This window comes from Anoplopoma fimbria, chromosome 18, assembly GCF_027596085.1.
Source record: "Anoplopoma fimbria isolate UVic2021 breed Golden Eagle Sablefish chromosome 18, Afim_UVic_2022, whole genome shotgun sequence".
NCBI lineage: Eukaryota > Metazoa > Chordata > Actinopteri > Perciformes > Anoplopomatidae > Anoplopoma > Anoplopoma fimbria.
Window position 1 is genome coordinate 4,268,747 of NC_072466.1, and position 19,485 is coordinate 4,288,231.

Sequence of the window (19,485 nt, forward strand, 5' to 3'; positions counted from 1 at the left end):
TCTGGACTCATAACTAGTTTCCTTGTTTTTTCATGAAAATAATGCAGGTAGACATGAATACAATGCAGTTGCAAGTCGGCCTCTCCTTGTGGGGACCTGACCTCTCTGTCACCCTGTAGCAGTAAAATATGAAGAGTGGATACGTGTGTGTGTGTGTGTGTGTGTGTGTGTGTGTGTGCGTGTGTGAGTGCGTGTGTGTGTGTGTGTGTGAGTGTGTGTGTGGCCAAAGATGATGCACAGCAGTTTATCTGTACAAGCTTTTTTTTTGTGTTTACCAGCGGAGAGCCGCGGTCGGGTCCTGGGCGTCTGCATCTCTTGCCTCGCGTGGGGCAGCATGTGGTAGCGCTTGGCCTCGTTGACCAGATCGCGGCACGCCTCCGACGACTTGATCAGCTCCTCGTTGTCCACCACGTTCAGCAGGTAGGACGGGTGGATGAAGGGGAGGCGCACCACCGCCAGCAGATCTGACAGAGTCTGAAGAGGAAGGAGGACGGAGAAGAAGAGGAGAGCCATTAGAAGCTGAAGATGAGCGATGGGTGGATAACACAAATAAAGAAACAAAAGCGTACGTAATAAAACTGTTTGCAGATATTTCAATTAATTAAGAGCGAGTGAATCTGCCAGGGATGATCAAAGAGGTTCTATATGAAAAGCATTAATCAAATAGCACGCTAACACACGGTGGATCGCTGTCAGTAAACACGTTCTCTCACATCTTTCACAAAGAACAGTGGGATTATCTCACAACCTCATTATACATTGTTTGTTTTAATAATAACACAGACGGAGGACAGGAAAAGCAACCATCGTGTTTGATAAATGCCTGTGCTGTTGGAGTGAGAGAACCTGGTAGTAGCAGCGAGACCATTAGATCAGTTACTGTCAGTGTCAGACCCTCAAAGCTTCAGCTTAACACGCTGCATGTGTCAGTTTTCTATTTCTATACTTGTTCAGGGCCAAATGGCCAGGCGAGGATGAAAAGACAAGAAATTTCTAACAGTTTCTTTTTATGTGTGCACCACGACGGGTGCATTCACTCTTGTACATTCTCCAAACGTAACTTAAAACAAACTCCACAGACTTCTAATTCCGTCATTAAAACATATTCACGATTAAACAAGAAGCCGCAAATAACATTTTTGGAAAAGTTTTCCGCTCACCAGCTCACTTTCATATGCGCATTTGGTTGCGCTGCGAGAGCTGGAACGAGGCAGCGGGGGGTATCTCACCGCTTCCACCTTCTGCTTCTGATTTATTTATTTTTTTCCCCGGCTCCAAATTAGATGTTACACACAGCTAATGTTCTTCTGCAGCTAAATTAAGACCTAGTTCTGGTTAATCACGACCTATTCAAGCCGGGAGACGAGCCAAAGATGCTGCAGCACCATCAGGTTTTAGCATCAAGCAAAAAAAAAAAAAAAAAAAGAGAGTAGATTTAACACAATTTCGAGTCATAATTGGCACCTTTCGCTTTAAGGTGTCTTTTGAGGCGAGGATTTAAGCACGATGATTAAGCTTTTAAGAGATTTAAATAAAGTAAAACGATATGATGAAAAATCCTCAGCTATGGCACCGCAAATATTTGTCTCTGTGTACATGTTTGTTCCACAGCTCGGTGTACATACACTTATGTGTGCTTATACTGTATAGGTGTTCAGCCACAGAGGTAGGACAGACTGTTGCCATGGCAACCTTGTCTATAGCTCTTGCTGCTGAATGTTTTTTTTTTTTCTTTCAGTGTGTGTGTGTGTATAAGTGTGCGTGTGTATAAGGGTGTGTGCCCGTCTGTACTCCCATGGGAGTCTCATCTACGCCGACAGTAAAAGCTGTAAACAAGCATGGACGGAGCGACGGAGAGCTGGATGGAGATTGACCCCGTTGACCCCCTTTCGGCTCAGAGCGATGTGGCCCGTGCCGCTTGGGGAGAGCGACAAAACAACAGACTCAGAGAAACATCATTCAGGGGAGGGCAAATAATAAGCTGACACTCTGCCTAAGCCTCTCGCTCTCCCACCTGAGGCCTTTACCCTGGCATGTGTCCCATTTGTTTTCTACCGATTGTCTGGGGCGTATCTGACCAGAAAAGGAGGAAATAAGACAGCGGCGAAAAGGAACAAAGTGGACGATTGGAGAAAATGGCGTGAGAAGGAGGGGGTAGGATAAGTGAGAGGAGACAATTGAGGACCGGGGATGAGGAATAAAAGGAGAAAGAGGAGACAAGATGATGCGAAGAAAAAGTAAAAGTGAAGACAAAACGAGAGGGCGGCAGAGAGGCTGTGGCGGTTCCACGGCACTCAGGGAAATCTGCTGATGACATATCCTCAGAGCGAAACACCGTCCTGCAGATAGGACTACTCCCCCTCCTTCGTGAACGTACACAGCTTACCCAACACTTTATCACACAAACAGCTCAATACACACATAAACACAGACGGCCGCTCCCAGCGTTTCAGCTCGAACGCAGCAAGACGGGGAAAAAAGTGAGCTACTTAGCATCCTGAGATATTCTTAAGGGAAGAATCACAAGCTCAGGAGAAGATACTAATTCCAATTAAAGTGGCCCCATAGTGGGAGATTTGCCCCAGCAGTTACTGAGTCATGTCACACTCAAATGGAGGTGAGTTAAGCTTCGGGCTTACTGCTCTGCTTTTCTATTAAAAGCTTCTTTTCTCCAGGTCTGCCACAATCTCGCCTACTTTGGTCTTATGACATGGTGTCATTAAGAGCCAGTAATCGGATGTGGACACATTTTAGAAACACACATTTAAAAGTAAATCCTCTTTAGATGGATATCATTTAAATTAGAACGATCTGAGGAGGAACTGGAAGGCATTTTGTTTGTGTTTGAAGTCAGTTCTGGCTCATGAGGTCATACGTGTGCATCTGCAGGTCGTCTGAAATGGGTGCACAACTGACCGCTCTGACCCTCAGAGCTAAATTAAAGCTGTATGTGGGGCAGTTCCAGACAGGTGGTGCCCTCACTGACACTGCAGAGATAAATGTGCTCAATGTCCAAGGGTTGCATGTGGGGGATTGAGGTCCTATTTGGAAAAAGCAGGTGGACGGGCGGTCTTCTCTGGTGTGGAGTGTGCGTGTATTGTGGCTTTCATTGAAATATTCATGGTCTCCTTTACAGTCCAAAAACAAGCAGCTCAGATGAGAAATCTGTGTTTATATCTCACAGAAGGTATAAAAGAAGTGGACGTAGTCACAATGACATCACCCACTGGTTTGTGGACTCGTCTGTAGTTATGAAGCCTTGAGTTCTGCATACAACCAAACTTTTTAACGATTAAGACATTTTAATCGCCAAAAAATGTCCCAATAAACTCGCATAAACTAAACAAACACAGTGAAAGTGTTCAAGTTGTATGATGAAAATGTGAGCAACTCCCACACCAGACAACGCTGTGTCAGCGACCTGTCAATCACAAGGTAGCCACGCCCTAAAACATACTCTTCTTTATTATCTATTTTACTCTAACTGATGCCATAATTTACTAAATGAACATCATGCTGTATTGAAAACTATAGATTAAGACCATAGAATCATGTGCACAATGTTTACTGAGGGAATAAATCAAGAGAGAAGGAGACTCATTTTCTCATAGACTTCTATTCAATCTGACTTTTTGCAACCAGAGGCCGTTAGAAAGAATTCAAGTTTACGGCTTCTTCCACATTGGCTTCACTTTTCAGACCCGGAGGTTTCAGCCTGGTTTTACTAACCAACACATTCATGACCTGTCCCAAGGGGCTTCCCAGGCCTCTCCTCACAATGCATGCTGGGGTAGATATCAACGACCTTGACTAGGAAGAAGCAAGCATACAAAATCGGTCATCTGAGAGATCAGAGGCCAACTGCTTGCAGAATTCACAGAAAAGATGAATCCAGAGTACAAAGTCATCGGGTCGAGGGTTCAACCCACGATGGACGGACTAAGCCAACGTTTGAGCTCAAATGTTCTCGTGAGTGGAATTTTCATGGCACACTGAAAACAACACCCACATCAATACTCACACACACACACACACACACACACACATATATATACACACACAGCAAGTTAACTTTCCTTTACCTGTGGGACCTGAAGTAAAGAAAAACAAGCATCCTACTGTACCATCTGCAAGTCTTATCTACACACACACATCTGCCGTTGCCTCTCTTCACTTGCCAAACATCTTTAAAATGGCAGTAAAACTACCTCAAAGAGAGAGCATATGGTGTCTGCAAACAGGTAAGGACCGCTACCACATAAATATCCAACCCAAAAAAAAAACCACACGCCCACATGTAGAAGGAGACAGATGGATGCATGATTGTCCTGTATTATAATCATGTTCTGTTTGTGGTCATAGTCGTTAATCTGCTTGGTGCATTCAGTCCGAATATTGATTTGACTGTAAACCTTGCTGATGAGATTATAACAATGTAAAGTCACTGGGGCTGACCTCTGATTAAATAAAGAACCGTGGATTAAATTGGACTGTAAACTGATTGGGATATCCCCTGAGTATGTGAGTATGTGTGTGTGTGTGTGTGTGTGTGTGTGTGTGTGTGTGTGTGTGTGTGTGTGTGTGTGTGTGTGTGTGTGTGTGTGTGTGTGTGTTGAGGGTCTTTAGTGGAGAGTGGAGGGGTAATGCATGGTTGTTTTTCTCTACTTTAAGTCTTCTATTTCTGGGTGGGAGAAAAAGAGAATTACCTCTCCATCTCTAATTCTATCTAACTCACCATCTCTCCCACTGCTTTTTCATCTGACTCTCTCTCTCTCTCTCTCTCTCTACCTCCATTCCCCGCTCCCCGCTCTGACTCCCACACACGCATATATCGGCATGGAAATGAGGGAGAGTAGCACACTTTCTGCTCAAATTCAAATCCAAAGTGTCAGAACCCCGCGATAAAAAGAGTCGTGATTCGTGCCAGATGCTGAAATTACTAAAGCAGGATTTTTTCTACTGATACTGTTTACTCAAAGTTCTGTTTTGTCAACCGAAATAAAGTGTTTTTTGAGAAGAAACAAAGAAGACAGTTTTGTTGTATGTTCAACAAAACATGAGTTTATTTGGTGTTTTTTAGCTATTTTATTGCATTCCTAATTTTGCACACTGCAAACTTAATATTCTGACTGGCTCACTAATGGACGGTTAGTGCCTGTCTAATAAACACGATGCAACTGATATGATCAGTGGTTTAATCACATGCCGTTATGCAAATCTAATTCAAATGTAGTGCATGTAAGCTTCAGTCGTGGGAGGATTCATTCTGTATTTGCTTTGCACAGCTTTTAAAGGCCACACTGTACTGTGCCTCTACGCCACGAATGAAGTTTATGGATTTATATGTCGACTCTTCCCCTCTAAAACCTTTATAGAGAGCGCAAGTGACAGCACGGAGTGAAATGATAAGTAATTCATGAATTGGAGGTTGAACTTTTATCTTGAAAGGCATATCCTTCTTGACAACACAGCTGTGCCATTATAATCCTGCACTCCGCTCCCTTTTGTTGAGATATTATGTTCAAAAATACAAAAATACAACCCGCTCTAAACTGTTTTGCCCTTTTCATCCCTCCCATCTTCTCCATCTGTCTGACCTTGGCTATTTCTATCAAAACCCGAACCGCCAAAACTAATTTAATCCTTCATTTTTGTGGATGAAATATTCTCCTCTTTTCGTGGCAGATATACTCATTGAATCACACTAATGTTGTCAAAATGTTCCCACCTGGGGAAAGCTTAAGTCTCCAGTGTGGGAAATTAAATAACTTAGTGTTTTGTTTGTGTACTTTGCAGTAGTATTAATCTTAAATTCACATAGGTCAAGATTTTTCAGTATCTAAGCTTCTCCAAAATATAATCCTTTATTCTTATATGTATTTTTTATGTACACTTGTTAACACCTTATTTTGAAAACTGGACATTGTCACATGTGTATATACAATATATACAGTACCAGTCAAAAGTTTAGACACACCTTCTCATTCAATGGTTTTTCTTTACTTTTTCTACATTGTAGATTAATATTGAAGACATCCAAACTATGAAGGAACACATATGGAATTATGTGGTAAACAAACAAATGCTCAACAAACCAGAATATGTTTTATATTTTAGATTCTTCAAAGTAGTTGAATGAGAAGGTGTGTCCAAACGTTTGACTGGTACTGTATATATCTCTACTAGATTCCAACAGGTAAGCTGAGTTGACATTCAAACAGAGTGACACCTTCCTTTGGTTAATTCTTGCAAATACAAGCTAGGCTTTTAGCGTCGTCCCTGGCAAACCATAGTGATAAAAGACTGCATGCTGTATGAACGTGGTGCTAAAAGGGTTACATTTGTCTTGTCAATATGTGTGCGTGTGCTAAACACGAACCAGGTAAATGAGAGCACTCTCTCCACCAATGAGTGGCGTGCATGAGACCATGCAGCGTGCATCCGACTCCAATCCTCTCCAACAACCCCTTGAGCAATCGCTCTCTCATGCACCGGCACGCAGAGTGAACGCTCCCTCCGTCCCTCCAGACGAACGGTGTGACCCGTCATCTTCATCTCCTCGCCCACTCGTGCAAGCGATCCATGTGTGCTTTTAAATCAGAGAGTGATGCAGATCATTATTGCTACTGTGCCAAATGAAAGACACATAGCCCACTGTGCCTTTCAAGAAAAAAACAAAAAACGTGGCATCTTTTCACATTCTTAGTTGGGAGTTTGGCGTTTTTTCAACAAGTGGAACATATGGAAAGCATTTAAAGTAGTCTGTAGACATACGGAGACGTTGCTTTTAGCCTGTCCACCCACACACACTTTCCTCCACCCCTCTTCCATTTTCCTTGGGCATGGATCATTTATGAGGAGTCCATATGGTATTCTGATATGCAACCCAGATAACACCTTGCGACTTCACCTCTCTAATGGTCTCTATCTCTACACCCAGCACACAAAAAAGAAACACACACACTTTGTTCTTCTTCACACACACACACACACACACACACACACACACACACACACACACACACACACACACACACAGGAAGGTGGAGAGAGGGTGTGAATGGGTTGAGCCGGCTGAAAGTCAGGGATAATGTGTCTAACAGGTAGCCTCTCAGATCTGTCAGAGGCAGCGGAGAAGCCGCCAGGAAGCCTCCATCCGCTAACACAGATGACAAATGTCCACTGAGCATTTCCCATTCCACTACTGTCAGCGAGGACTAACACCCCTTCCCGTGTGAGTGGGCGCGTGCGTGTGTGTGTGTGTGTGTGTGTGTGTGTGTGTGAGTGTGTGTGTGTGTGCGTAAAATGATTCAGAGCCCCAGCGCCGTACAAGTAAATGACACATGAACGGTCATATCTATTTGCCTTGCTCTGAGCAGATAGGAGTATGCGTCTGCTTTATTTGGAAAAATGAACAACCGGATGCTTACAACGCAGCTCTGTATGAAGAATAATGATAAAAGAAAACACACACACACACACACACACACTCCTAGCCTCACAAGTGTGTGTTCAATAGCGCATGTGCCCTTGTTTAGCCTCACAGCGCTAACGAACCCACTCATCTGAAATGACCACAGCCTCAGCGTCCTTTGCAGCTTCGTGTGTGAAAACGGACACGTGTGTGCTTTTTTTGTTTTTCTTCCTGTAACGCATAATGGATGAGTAAAACATGCTCTCGCAAACGGCACTTCATTTGGGTTCAAGAGATGCTTTGCTGAGCTGTGTGTTGTTTTGCGACTTTGTGTGCGTATCAGCCATGAGGATGGATGGGGGGAGTGGGGGAGGTGGAGGAGGTGGAGGAGGATAGAGATGAAGCGGACGACAGACGCCGACTGCTGCCCTGAGCAACTACTGACAGGTGCAATGTGTTCTCCTCTGAGGCCTTTTTTTCTTTTGACTGACTTCATTCATTCATTAAAAACATATTCGTATGAATGACTGCTCGCTGTTTATTAACAGAAAACTTTCTGGCTTGTTTCTCAACCCACTGAATTATCTTTGACATCAAGCGGCAGCTACTTCTGCATTTCCCCTCATCCGTTAAATATAGTGCGGTGCATATTTTATTATTCCTTGTGAATCTTGAGGAAAAGACAGAAGATTCCTTCCTTTGAACTGATAGCGTAATATTTGTTTGTTCTCTATGTATCACTCGTGCAACCCTTTGTGTGTTCATAACGGGGGCAGCCCCTGTGGAAATGAGATTCCCTCGACTCGCTGTGGACTCGCGGCCGCCGTGGTTGAGTGGCTGCGGTTCAACCGGCTGAACACATCAGGACTGAGCGCGCTCTGGGACGACAAAGGGACACAGATGAGAACGGCGGTCCGGAGTTCAGTGGCTTGCATCAGATCCCATCCTCTCTCGAACACACACATCGTACTCGGGCCGTTATACAAGCGATTCCCAGTCTTGTGTGAACGTTTTGAGCACAGGACAGGGATATGATCAGCGACATCCTGTGAATATTGTGTAAATCCCTTTATGTGTGTGTGTGTGTGTGTGTGTGTGTGTGTGTGTGTGTGTGTGTGTGTGTGTGTGTGTGTGTGTGTGTGTGTGTGTGTGTGTGCGCAGGACTGTGTTGATGTGTGCTGGAGAGAACGAGAGGCAGAGGAAAAAGCAACGACTGCACACTGCATCAATCTCCATTGCCTGGCTACGTCTCCTCGGGAGTTGGTATTCGTCAAAGTGTACATCGCGACTCTACACAATTTCAGTTTCTTCTTCGAGGAGGATTGTTGTGACACAAAGCAAACCCATCTCCAAAAAAAAAAAAAAAAAAAAAAAAACCACAATTAACCTTCTCTTAACGGGAGGAAGGTGATGAAAAGTTTCCGTTTTGAACCTGGAGCTAAAAAAGGGAATCACTAAATTAAAAGTGACGCTTGTGGCAAAAGGGTCATTTGCAGTTTTGAAGGTAAATGAATCGTAAAATAGTGAGGGAAACGTTTATATCCCTACACAGCCTCAAAGCATTTTTTATCCTTTGATAATTTTATACGCCGACTACATAATGATAGCATCATTTGTTCTGGGATTTTTATTTTTTCTACTTAATTAAAGCTGGAGGCACATTAACAGAGTTGAATGCATTAAAAAAAAGAATAATAACAGATAACTTACAGTACACGGATATGAGGTAGTAACTATATTAATTTGGCTTGGGAACCACAAATGTCAGGGCAGGCCATTGTTATTTCTGATGTGTGGACAGCAGGTCTTTGCTAATAGCAAGGCTGGCCCTTCTTTTTTTTATCATCATGAAACCACACCATTAACTGTCCTTTTTAGCTGTTACATTAGTTGGCCTTTTTCCAAAGAGCCAATTAATCAGCCTCTTTTGTCAGGTTGAGTCACCTGGCAAGATAGGATCCTTTATGAAATATGTTCAAGTGAGGCGTAATGGGGGTCCTATTCAGGGATTTGGCAAGAGACCTGCCTGTTATAATTGGAGCCATGTGTCGGGCGACGTCCCACAAAAGACTGCCGGGAGAAAGGAAAGGACAGGTCCCTTTCCTGTCAGCACCTTCAAAGCGAAAAACATGACGCAGGACACTTCTCGCTAATGGAACCTGTGACAGACTGAATGTGGAGGAGGATTTAGTTGTCAGATGTTCCTGTTTTATGATCATTAAAGGACGAGTCTCGGTGTTTAGAGGTGCGAGTACATTAAGGTGCGCATCATTTGTTCTAGAGCGGCAACTTATATCCATCTAATGACTCATTCATTTATTAGTTTGCTGACTGAAGAATGTCACTTCACCATTTTCAGAGAGTGCAAAGTAACATTTTAAATGTTACTTTGACCAAATCGACCAATCCAAATATATCAAATTTACAATCATACAAAAAAAGAAAACATATATAAAAGGCTGGAGATAGCTGACTTTTGACATTATTGCTAAATAAAATACTTAAAGGAATAGTTTGACATTTTGCGAAATGTGGTTATTGCTGTATTGGCTGATAAATAGAAAGATCCATCCATAAACTTCAGCTTATCCATGGCCAGGTTGCGTATGCATGAGGCTTCACAGGTTTTCCAGCTCTTCCTGGGGAACCTCGAGGCGTTTCCAGGCTGGGTGAGATATAAAATCCCTCCAGCGTGTTCTGGGTCATCCAGGGGTTTCTTACCAGTTGGACGTACCTGGAAAAACTCCAAAGGAAAGCGCCCGGAAGGCATCCTGAACAGATGTTGAACCTGCTCAGCTGGCCTCTTTCAACACGAAGGAGCAGCGACTCTACTCTGAGCTCAATCCAGATGTTTGAGCTCCTCAGCCTATCTCTAAGGATGAGCCTAGCTGCCTTGCGAAGGGTGTTCATTTTTGCCCTTTGTAAAGGCGATGTCATTCTTTCGGTCACTACCAAGAGCTCATTACTAAAGATGAGGGTCGGAAAGTAGATAACTGCGAGAATCAGAGCTTTGCCTTCAGGCTCAGCTCCCTCTTCACCACAACGGTGCGGTACAACATCTGCATCACTATTAAAGCCGCAGTGAACTAACCGTCCATCTCCCATTTCCATTGTGTCCTCACTCGTGAATAGGGATGGATACTAAAACCATTATCAAAGACAAGAGATTTGATAAGCTCAGAGTCAATGGTTCTTTTAACTGTACTTTTTAGCGTTTTGGTGTGAATTACCATCGATTCAATTCAATTCAATTCAGTTTATTTTGTATAGCCCAGAATCACAAATTACAAATTTGCCTCAGAGGGCTTTACAATCTGTGCACATGCGACATCCTCTGTCCTTCCCTCACATCGGCACAGGAAAAACTCCCCTAAAAACCCCTTTAACAGGGAGAAAAAAGGAAGAAACCTCTGGGAGAACGACAGAGGAGGGATCCTTCTCCCAGGATGGACAGAATGCAATAGATGTCATGTGTACAGAATGAACAGCATAACAGAGATACAACACATTCAATGTATATGACATAAATGATTCATATAATAAGACTACTTATAATAACAGCAGCAATTATTATAGTAGAATTATAATTATGAAAATAGGGATAGTAATGTGATTAATAATAATAATGGAAGTAGCAGTGGGTGTCAGTCGGCTCCAGCAGGAGGCACGACTACGGTCCAGGTACCACAACGATAACGCTGTAGCATGCAGCTCCTCTGCTCTCCGTGTCGGGGCTGAGTTCCTCCAATTAACGACAACCAGGTGAAGTGAAGATGACTACAACAACTACCCAGGAAGCAATCAGCAATGCTCCTCCTGGATCTGAGGTTTGACATCGGTCAGAGCCTCCTCATCAACATCCTTGAATTAGCTTTCCCTGGAAGGTTGAGCAGTGTGATAACCTGATAATTGGTGCACACTCTCCAGTCCCCTTTTAAAAATGTTTTAACCAGTCCAAGGGCACATTCCCCGACCTCCACCCAACACTGAAGAGGCATGTCAGCCCAAGGTGTGATGGAAATCTTAGAGCTAATTCCCTCGAGACAGGATAAGTTTAGGCAGACCCGGATGGAGAACAGGGAAACACCATGTGTGAATCACAGCGCACTGCTACCCAATTCTGGAGATGGTGTCCTTGAGCACAGTATTTAATCCTCACCAGACCAGCTAACTTCCGCTATATCCAAATAAGGTTAGTTCTACATCAGCCTGGCATGTGTGAGGATTCTATTGGATATAAGATCTAAACAAGGAAATACATCTACCTTTGCTGTGCTAGCAGCAACATAGCCTCAGTAGTCTCTCATATCCAGCGTCTCCAACCAGACGCCAGCCTGTTGAGTCCAAACCGAATACAGAAGGTTTCTAGCTGACCTTGGCCTACCGGCTGCCAGAGCCAGCTCGGCCTTATCAGGCGCATAGAGTGAGGCAGGCGAAGAGAGACAGACAGTTGACCTGACCTGTGAAGCCCTGTCTTAAGTTACCTTTAACCTACACGAGGGAAGTTTAACATAAAATAAGGAAAATTCCTTCACAGAAGGCAGCCGAACAATATCCACAGCCTTCAGCATCTAAGGGCAAATGTCATCCTTCCTTGGTGTGTTGCCCTAAATTTAAATATCAACAAAACAAATACAAAGCTACAGCTAGGAGATAACTAGCTTTCACCAAACATAAAGACTAGAAACATGAACTGAGTCTAGTCTTTATTCTAGGCTAAGATTACAGACCCGTCAGTGGTTTTATATTGAAGAGTATCAATCCTCACATCTAACAAACGCCAAGAGAGCAAAATGAACGCAAAAAATGTCAAACTATTCCTTTAAAAATGATTAACTATCAGTGTTATTGTCTACTGACTTCTTATTTCAGCAATACATTCTTTGGTGATTCCCTTTCCTTTGAAGTCACTCAAGTAATATACATATGGACACTTGCAGGGCGACACACCTGCAATGATACTCGATTGGAAGGAAACTGTCTCCGCTCCCTTCTCTCATTCGGTGGCTCTGTGTCTCGTAGCGAACCATTATCAACGCTCAAATGCCCAAAATGTCTCCGAGCGATGACCGTGCCCCGTTTCCTGGTGCAATCGGATGTTAGTGACAGCATAGCGGAGGGAGAAAATTGCATATTATTTACCCGGCGCCTTCAATATGCCACTTTTCCACTCTATAGCCTGCAGCTTACAACCCACAGCACATGCACAGACACACAAATGTACAAAGACACACACATATGCGTGTGCGCTCAGATGAATGCAAACGCTCACAAAGATTTAGCTCGGGGCCTAAAGCTCAACCCCAACCCCGTCCTCTCCCCTCGCCTGAGTTTTTCGCCAGTGCTGTGACATCCTGCCCTGACATGTCATTAAAAAGTGTCACAGGTTCTGGGGGAGTGATTTCCCCTGCTCTCTGCCTCCGAACTGGGAGTGTGGACAGAGGCAAGGGAGGGTGGGAATGATGAGCTGGTGCTGGACCATGCGTGTAAACTCAGCCCTCAGGGCCACATAACGTTCTCCCGTGGCATGATGGAAGCAGCCTACTCTCTCTCTCTCTCTCTCTCTCTCTCTCTGTGCTCTCTCTGCTCGCCTCCTCCCGAGGCTTGCTGGTTGTTTTTTCGGTCACACATGGGCAAGAGATTTGAGCTTGACCAAGAGCTCAATCACATCTCCCCTGCCTGGCTGTCATGGCTGTGCACAGAGGCAAAAACGGTTGGATATCAGATTAGAACACAGGGGCTCTCTTTCCATTCCCCTTTCTCGGTTTCCCACCATCTCCTTCTCTTTTTCTCATTCACTCCTCGTCCGTTTCCGTCTTTCGGTCTCGCTCTGCTTCTTCTTTCTCTCCTCCCAACCCTCCTTCCCTCTCTTCCCTCTCTTCGGAGACGGGGTGACCCGGCTGTCGCGTCTCAGTGCGGCGGGTTTGTTCAGACAAGCGGGAAAATGTTCCATTTCTTCTTTTTCTTCTACTTCATCTGAGTAAGTCACCTCTGCACCTCTCCATTAGAGTGTGAGATTGCAGGAGTCTGCTGGACTGAGCTGGCTGGAGGTTTGCGATGCAGATGACAGGGGTCGTATGTTCTCCTAAAAACTGGGCATCAGCCTTGTTGTGGCTCCTTGTGAATTCGCACTACCACCGAGTCAAATTTCCCATCATTTTCCGTCATCCTGCAAATTCCAATTTCAGTGGATTTATCAGTCTCCATGTCATGAAAACTCATTCCGTACACCTATATGAACAACTAACGAGCATCGCCATCTGCTCTCAATGGCTCGTCCTTATGCTTCGTGTTGCACACATTCATTTAAACTCCTCAGCTGCAAAACACTCAGTAGACCTGATGGATTTCACCGTAATCCCAGAGTGCTACGTATCAGAAGATAAATGCTAAATGTTTAATCCAAAATGTAAAAAAAATAAAAATCTAATATTGACGTATGTGGCTCATAAAGGTGGATGCTGATAAAGTAGCATTGATTGGAGAGGTGCTAGCCGACTGATCCTCCTCACGCTGGTGGATGAGGAGACATTCTTCCTGAAGAGTGACTCCTCCAGTGATGGACCGCTGTAATTTATCTGATAATAGTCTCACCTCAATTTTTAAACAGCTATAAAATACTTAAAAATCATCAGCTTTTAAATTCATGGTTTTGTGACAGAATCCATAAAAAAAATCACATGACAAGGTTTTTTTTACCCGCTGGATTGATATCCGTCTGCAGAGCAGTCCATTTACCTTTTTCAGGAATGTGGGCTGACACTCTGACCTTGAGGCTTATCGATTCCACGTTTGTTTAAATTTGACCCGCTGTACCAGTGTCAAAACCTCTGATTATGATGAACAGCCTCCAGGAATAAATCAAGCACCTGTTAGGCGTACAGAAACTGCGTCTGTCTGTGTTAGATATTTTTTTTTGTTTTTCGCAGTACAATGTCTCGCAAACAAATGAAGTGTAACTAAGAATAGAGCACATTCCGAGGGCAAAGCACTCCTGGGGATTATGAACAACTGCTGTGTTAGGCTGCATCTGAAGCTCACAGTTGATGAACACTACCGAGGGAGAACGAGGAGTCACTCCACTGGTTTCTCACGCTGTGTACCTTTTCCTCCGAGCAGACGGGGGTTTGGTCGATGGAACGAGCGCGCTAATGCGGCTCCGTGGACGTACGGTATCAGTGGTTAAAAGGCTTTTTATCTCGCTTCGTTTGTCTCATGATACACATATAATGTATGCTCATTTTGGTTAAGTACACTGAGGTGTCAGAGCAGACACTCTCATCTGCTCTCTCTTATTTTTCTTTTTACTTTTATTACCTGCACTCTGGAGTTGGGGTCTTGTTTGATCCACTTGATGACTGTCTCGTAGACCAGCTCCTCGGCTTTGGTGTTGAGGCTGTCGTTGGACAGGTAGGCCACCAGATCCTCCTTGGACACGCTCATAATCTCTTCCTGTCCTGCCACCTGAATAGTAATGAAATAAACAAGTCAAAATAGAACTTTTTACTGAGTGAACATTCACGTCCTTTGACGCCTCGTACATAGTTTTTGACGAATAGCTGAAGCAGCGTCGCAGCTGAAGGTTAACTACAAAGACTGGTGGTGTATTTTCTTCTTTGATGGCGGATGAAAAAAACCTGCTGTGGAGATGAAGGTGAGGTCTGCGAAGAAACATATATTTTAATCCTCAAGTAAAGCAAAGACATTTTCTATCATTTGTGATTGCGTGTGGCTCTTCCACTTCTTAAGCTACAAGAGAGCAGAGATCTATTTGAATTCCTATTGTGCTTCAGGTTATTGAAAAGCTCCAACAGTATTATTATCTCATATCCTCTGTGGTACAAGTCTACAAATAGGTTGAAATTGTCAATTATCAATTTATAGATTGCTATAGGTATTCAGTTAATTATGGTCATGATTCCAATTTGATTTAACTGCAGTTTGCTGAAAGTTTAATTTGCCTTTTTTCTGTCTGATCTAGCGTGCAGCTTCTACAGGAGTCGATGAATGGACTGACGGGAAAGATGTTAAATCTCTACCCACCTCAGGGAAGTTCTGCAGTGCAAAAGCTTTGGCCATGTTGTGGAGCTCGGTGCAAGTCATGGCTTCAGCCATGGCCAGCACTCCCAGACAGTTAGCCGCAGTCAACTGTTTCTCTGGAGTCGATAAACAAGGTCGAAGAGATGCGGAGGCGAAGAGACAGACGGAGAAACATAAAGAAACAAAAGACACAGGCATCTTGATTAAGACAGAGAAAGAAAGAAAGAAAAAAAAAACATTATTCAGACATCCATAAAAAGATCACAAATGTAGAGAGCAGAGAAAGAAAAAAGCAAGTAGCACAGACCCTCAGCCTATCAGAGTGTATATCTGCCTGAGACTAAGGGAGAACAAGTGCAATAACTCAAAACAGCTCCGGGGACAAACAACGAGGGGAATCGATCGCTCACAGCCCGGGCAGGAGGTGTTGGATGGCAGGGAGCGGGGATTGGGATTAGTCGGACCGCTCTTAAGAAGTCCTGTCAGATCTCAGAGTCTACTCCACACGCACAGGAGGCCGACAATATATGAAACCGCCCTCACAGCCGGGCCAGCGGGGAGAAAGCTTACGCTACCCTCTGTGATCTCCTGTGAGTGTGCAGCATTTAAAGTGGTCGGTCTGTAATTTGAGTTTTTTGACACACACCGCCATTTATCACAAGAGAACGGTGGGGTGGGGGGGAGTGTTGGCAGTGTGTCGCACAACACGGGCGGGCAAACGTTGTGGATCAACTGGGTCAGCGGCCACGGAGAGAGGCCTGATTAAACAATGGCCATCAGAGGGAAGCAACGGCGGGCCTTATCAGCGAAGACAGAGTCCCACAGTCTCTCCTAAACAAATATCAGCCAATAAAGGTCGCTTAACATCTGCTAAATCACAACTCAACAAAAGACAAACCAAAGACAAAATTAAAATGGGCTTCACGCTGCATCAAAGTGGGAGTTAGGGGCCCAAATTAAAGGCTGTTGGAAAAGTTATCTGATATGTGAATTGATTAGACGATGTGCTATTTCACTCGAATGCTCCCATAATCAGAACAGCTAGACAATTTGTCGAATGGAAGTTTGCTTCGAAATGGCCCTGCAAAATCAGATTGAATTTGAAAACTCCTCCCGTTGTGGCTAATGTTTTAATAACAGATGAAATTTGGAGCATGTTGCAAATTCACTTTAAGTCTTCAGGCAACGAAACAGGAGTGATTTCTCGCGGGGCGGCAGGCAAACAACGCGTGACTTTTATTTAAATTTTAATTTGCTCGACTCTGTAGTTGTGTGAACAAAAGTCAAAGTGTTATAAGTAGGTCGTGCAGATGATATTTCTTCTCAGTGTATTTGTTACAAACTTCAATAATATCTGACACAGTATCAATTTCTCTTTGCTCAAGGACACGCGCTTGCGCCCGTTTTTTTCCCTCCCCCTTCTTCTAATGTGCTGAAATGCCATGAATCTTGTCGAGGAAGAATGGATTGACGTCTCGCTGGCAATGAAGTCTACAAATGGCTTCCCTGTTCTCCCTCATCCCACCCCCCACTTTTTTTTCTGCTCAAATGGAGAAAAACAAATCAATATCGTGGGCTGCTGCTTCTCTTTTACTTTCTTTTCACTCCTTTCCCCGCGCTGACCTTTTTGCTAACATGCACTTCCCTTGTGTTACCGATACTCAAAACAATTTATTAAATGGAATGCAAAGCCTGACATTTGCAGCTTTTTTGGGTTGGTTACCCGCTAAAATCTGAAACATGCCATTTGCGTTTCATGTGACCGCTTCGGGGCTCCTGGCAGCCCCCTCCCCTCCTTTTGCTCCACTTTCCACACCTTGTCTAAGTATCAATCTGTTTTACTATTTTTTTTCTTCCAACATCCTCTCATGGTTCAGGCCAGAGGATTTGACATTTACAGTAAGTGACAATTGTTCCCTGACCTTTTTATAAATCTGCCCCCGTGCTTGGTCTGGCCCACTGGGACCAGATCAGAGGCACCGTGCCCGACTGAGAGCGCTCGCGGGCAGAATTCTCTCACGGCTGCTCGCGTTGGAAACATGACAAAGAGCAGCGTGATGTGCCAGAGTCAGGGAGGAGATTTAGGTTCTGCACCAGGCAGGCCTGTGCATAGTGATGAAGCATGGCAACGGATGGAAATACACAAGGCAGTAGAGGCTGCATGTAGCAGGAAAGGTCATGAGCATGCACACTTACTGATATAAACATGTAACACTTAAACACACACAACCTCCTGTTCTCTCTGAGCTATTCCTACCTAAGAAGGAGACGCAGACTTTGCAGAACGTGTTGAACTGGAACTTGTTGGCGGCCTCCAGCAGCGTCTTGGCGTTGGCCGAGTCGATGACCAGCGACCCCGTGTAGACGAACTCGAGCAGCTGCTCCAGCACGTCGGCGCCGATGTTGCTCATCTTCAGCTCCAGCGTCTCGCCGCTCCTCGTCTCCCCCGATGACCTGATCGACCAATCACGGCAGAGAGAGGCCAGTTAGGGATACTTAGAGTAAAAGGTGGGGGACAAAACAAAACAAAAAGAGGATAGGGACACAGATACTCGTATGCTACACACAACACCCAAAACACACCTGGGCCAGTACGAGAGTAGGGAGAAAAATAAGAGAATCATTACACAATACGATAACATAAAGTGGGAAGAGGGATAGAAACAGAACTTTGGAGGGTTTCTACTTTTCTATGGGGCTAGCAGAGCTACAACTATATTGCTGCATCTGAAACAAAACGTCCTCTCTGAACAAAGATTAGGCAAACAAAAGTTATTGCTTTGTTTTTTTCCCCAACAGGCATGCTTATCACATGTGTTTTCATGTATGCATAGTTTTTTTAGAGAGTGGACATGCATACATGGCAGGGTACATATGAGCTGATCAGACGGAAAAACGGAGAGAAAAGGAAGTGACAGCACAAGTTGATACACCGAGTTCAGACAGAATGTAATGGCGGTTATAGAGTGTTCGCTGTACGTGAGCCTATGTCACTGCAGCAAAGTATCCACTCCTACTGGCATGATGTAAGAAGTGCCGGGGAGTGCTTGGATGAGCAAATTAAATAGAATATGATATCCCTTTTGGTAATGCAGAGCCTGAGATGTGCAGGGGGGAGTGGAGAGCTGCTGCTTTCAGAGCCGGGCCACGTTGCGACTGCACCGGGATCAAATGGCAGAGATTAGTTCACATGCAGGAATCCCCCCGGAGAGTTATGAGAGCGTTAAATAACACCTCGCCTCCCATGTTTAATGTCCCATGTGAAACAATAATCCACTCAAGGGCAGAATAAATGGAATCAAAGCCCTGCCCAACGCATGCCCCCCACTACTTTGTCTCCCTTCCTGCGGCTATGGGCATCAACAATATGAAAAGTAGCCCACATTAAGATGGATGGAGGCTCTTTGCTCCCGTCACTCATGGTAGCTCAGAGATAACGCTCAGTCTGTTTCTCTATGTGTGTGTGTGTGTGTGTGTGTTTTGTCGTTTTCAGTTGGGAGACAGTTTTGCTGGACTAAAAGTCGTGACAAACAGTCAGCATTTATAGTGAGACAGAGACAGCAAAACAAACAAGATGAGACAGGTAGATGAAATGGTTAGAGTGAAGATGAGAGGTTGTTGTGTGGGGGGGAGACGATGAGGAGGAAGCAAAAAAGAAGGGAGGCAGGGCGAGAGACGGTCCTTCCACAGGGAGCCAGCAGCCATCCTTCTCAGGGAGGGGTTGGGTTGTTCCATGACTGTGCCTTGGTCTTTTAAATAAGAGATATCCCCGCCCACCCCCGAAAAAAAAAATCCACCATCACACCTAAACAAAGCCTTTGTCCCCGCTGCAATTACCATCAGTAGCCTGTAGTGTATGAACTGAGACATTAGTCGTCATTTAAAGCGTACTCAGGAGGTGAGAGGGGGGAGAAGGACATCCAAAAAAAATAAAATAAAATAAAAAGACAATGGCATTTGTCTCTGGATGGACATTGGCTGGAAAAACCAAGGCAGTTACTCATTTTCCTCCTGCAAAGCAAAAAGCCACA

The 19,485-nt window shown here is 44.4% G+C and overlaps 1 protein-coding gene across 1 annotated transcript in view; it reads right to left on the reverse strand.

Annotated features, from left to right (window-relative positions):
• LOC129107554 (kelch-like protein 29) overlaps nt 1-19,485 on the reverse strand; it is a 142,001-nt gene that overhangs the window by 53,852 nt on the left and 68,664 nt on the right. Inside the window, exons 6-9 of the mRNA XM_054619056.1 lie at nt 17,712-17,887; nt 15,458-15,570; nt 14,732-14,878; nt 276-474 (exon numbers count right to left, since the gene is read on the reverse strand). Of these exons, the coding sequence (XP_054475031.1) occupies nt 276-474; nt 14,732-14,878; nt 15,458-15,570; nt 17,712-17,887 (635 nt within the window). The remainder of the gene's footprint in view (nt 1-275; nt 475-14,731; nt 14,879-15,457; nt 15,571-17,711; nt 17,888-19,485) is intronic.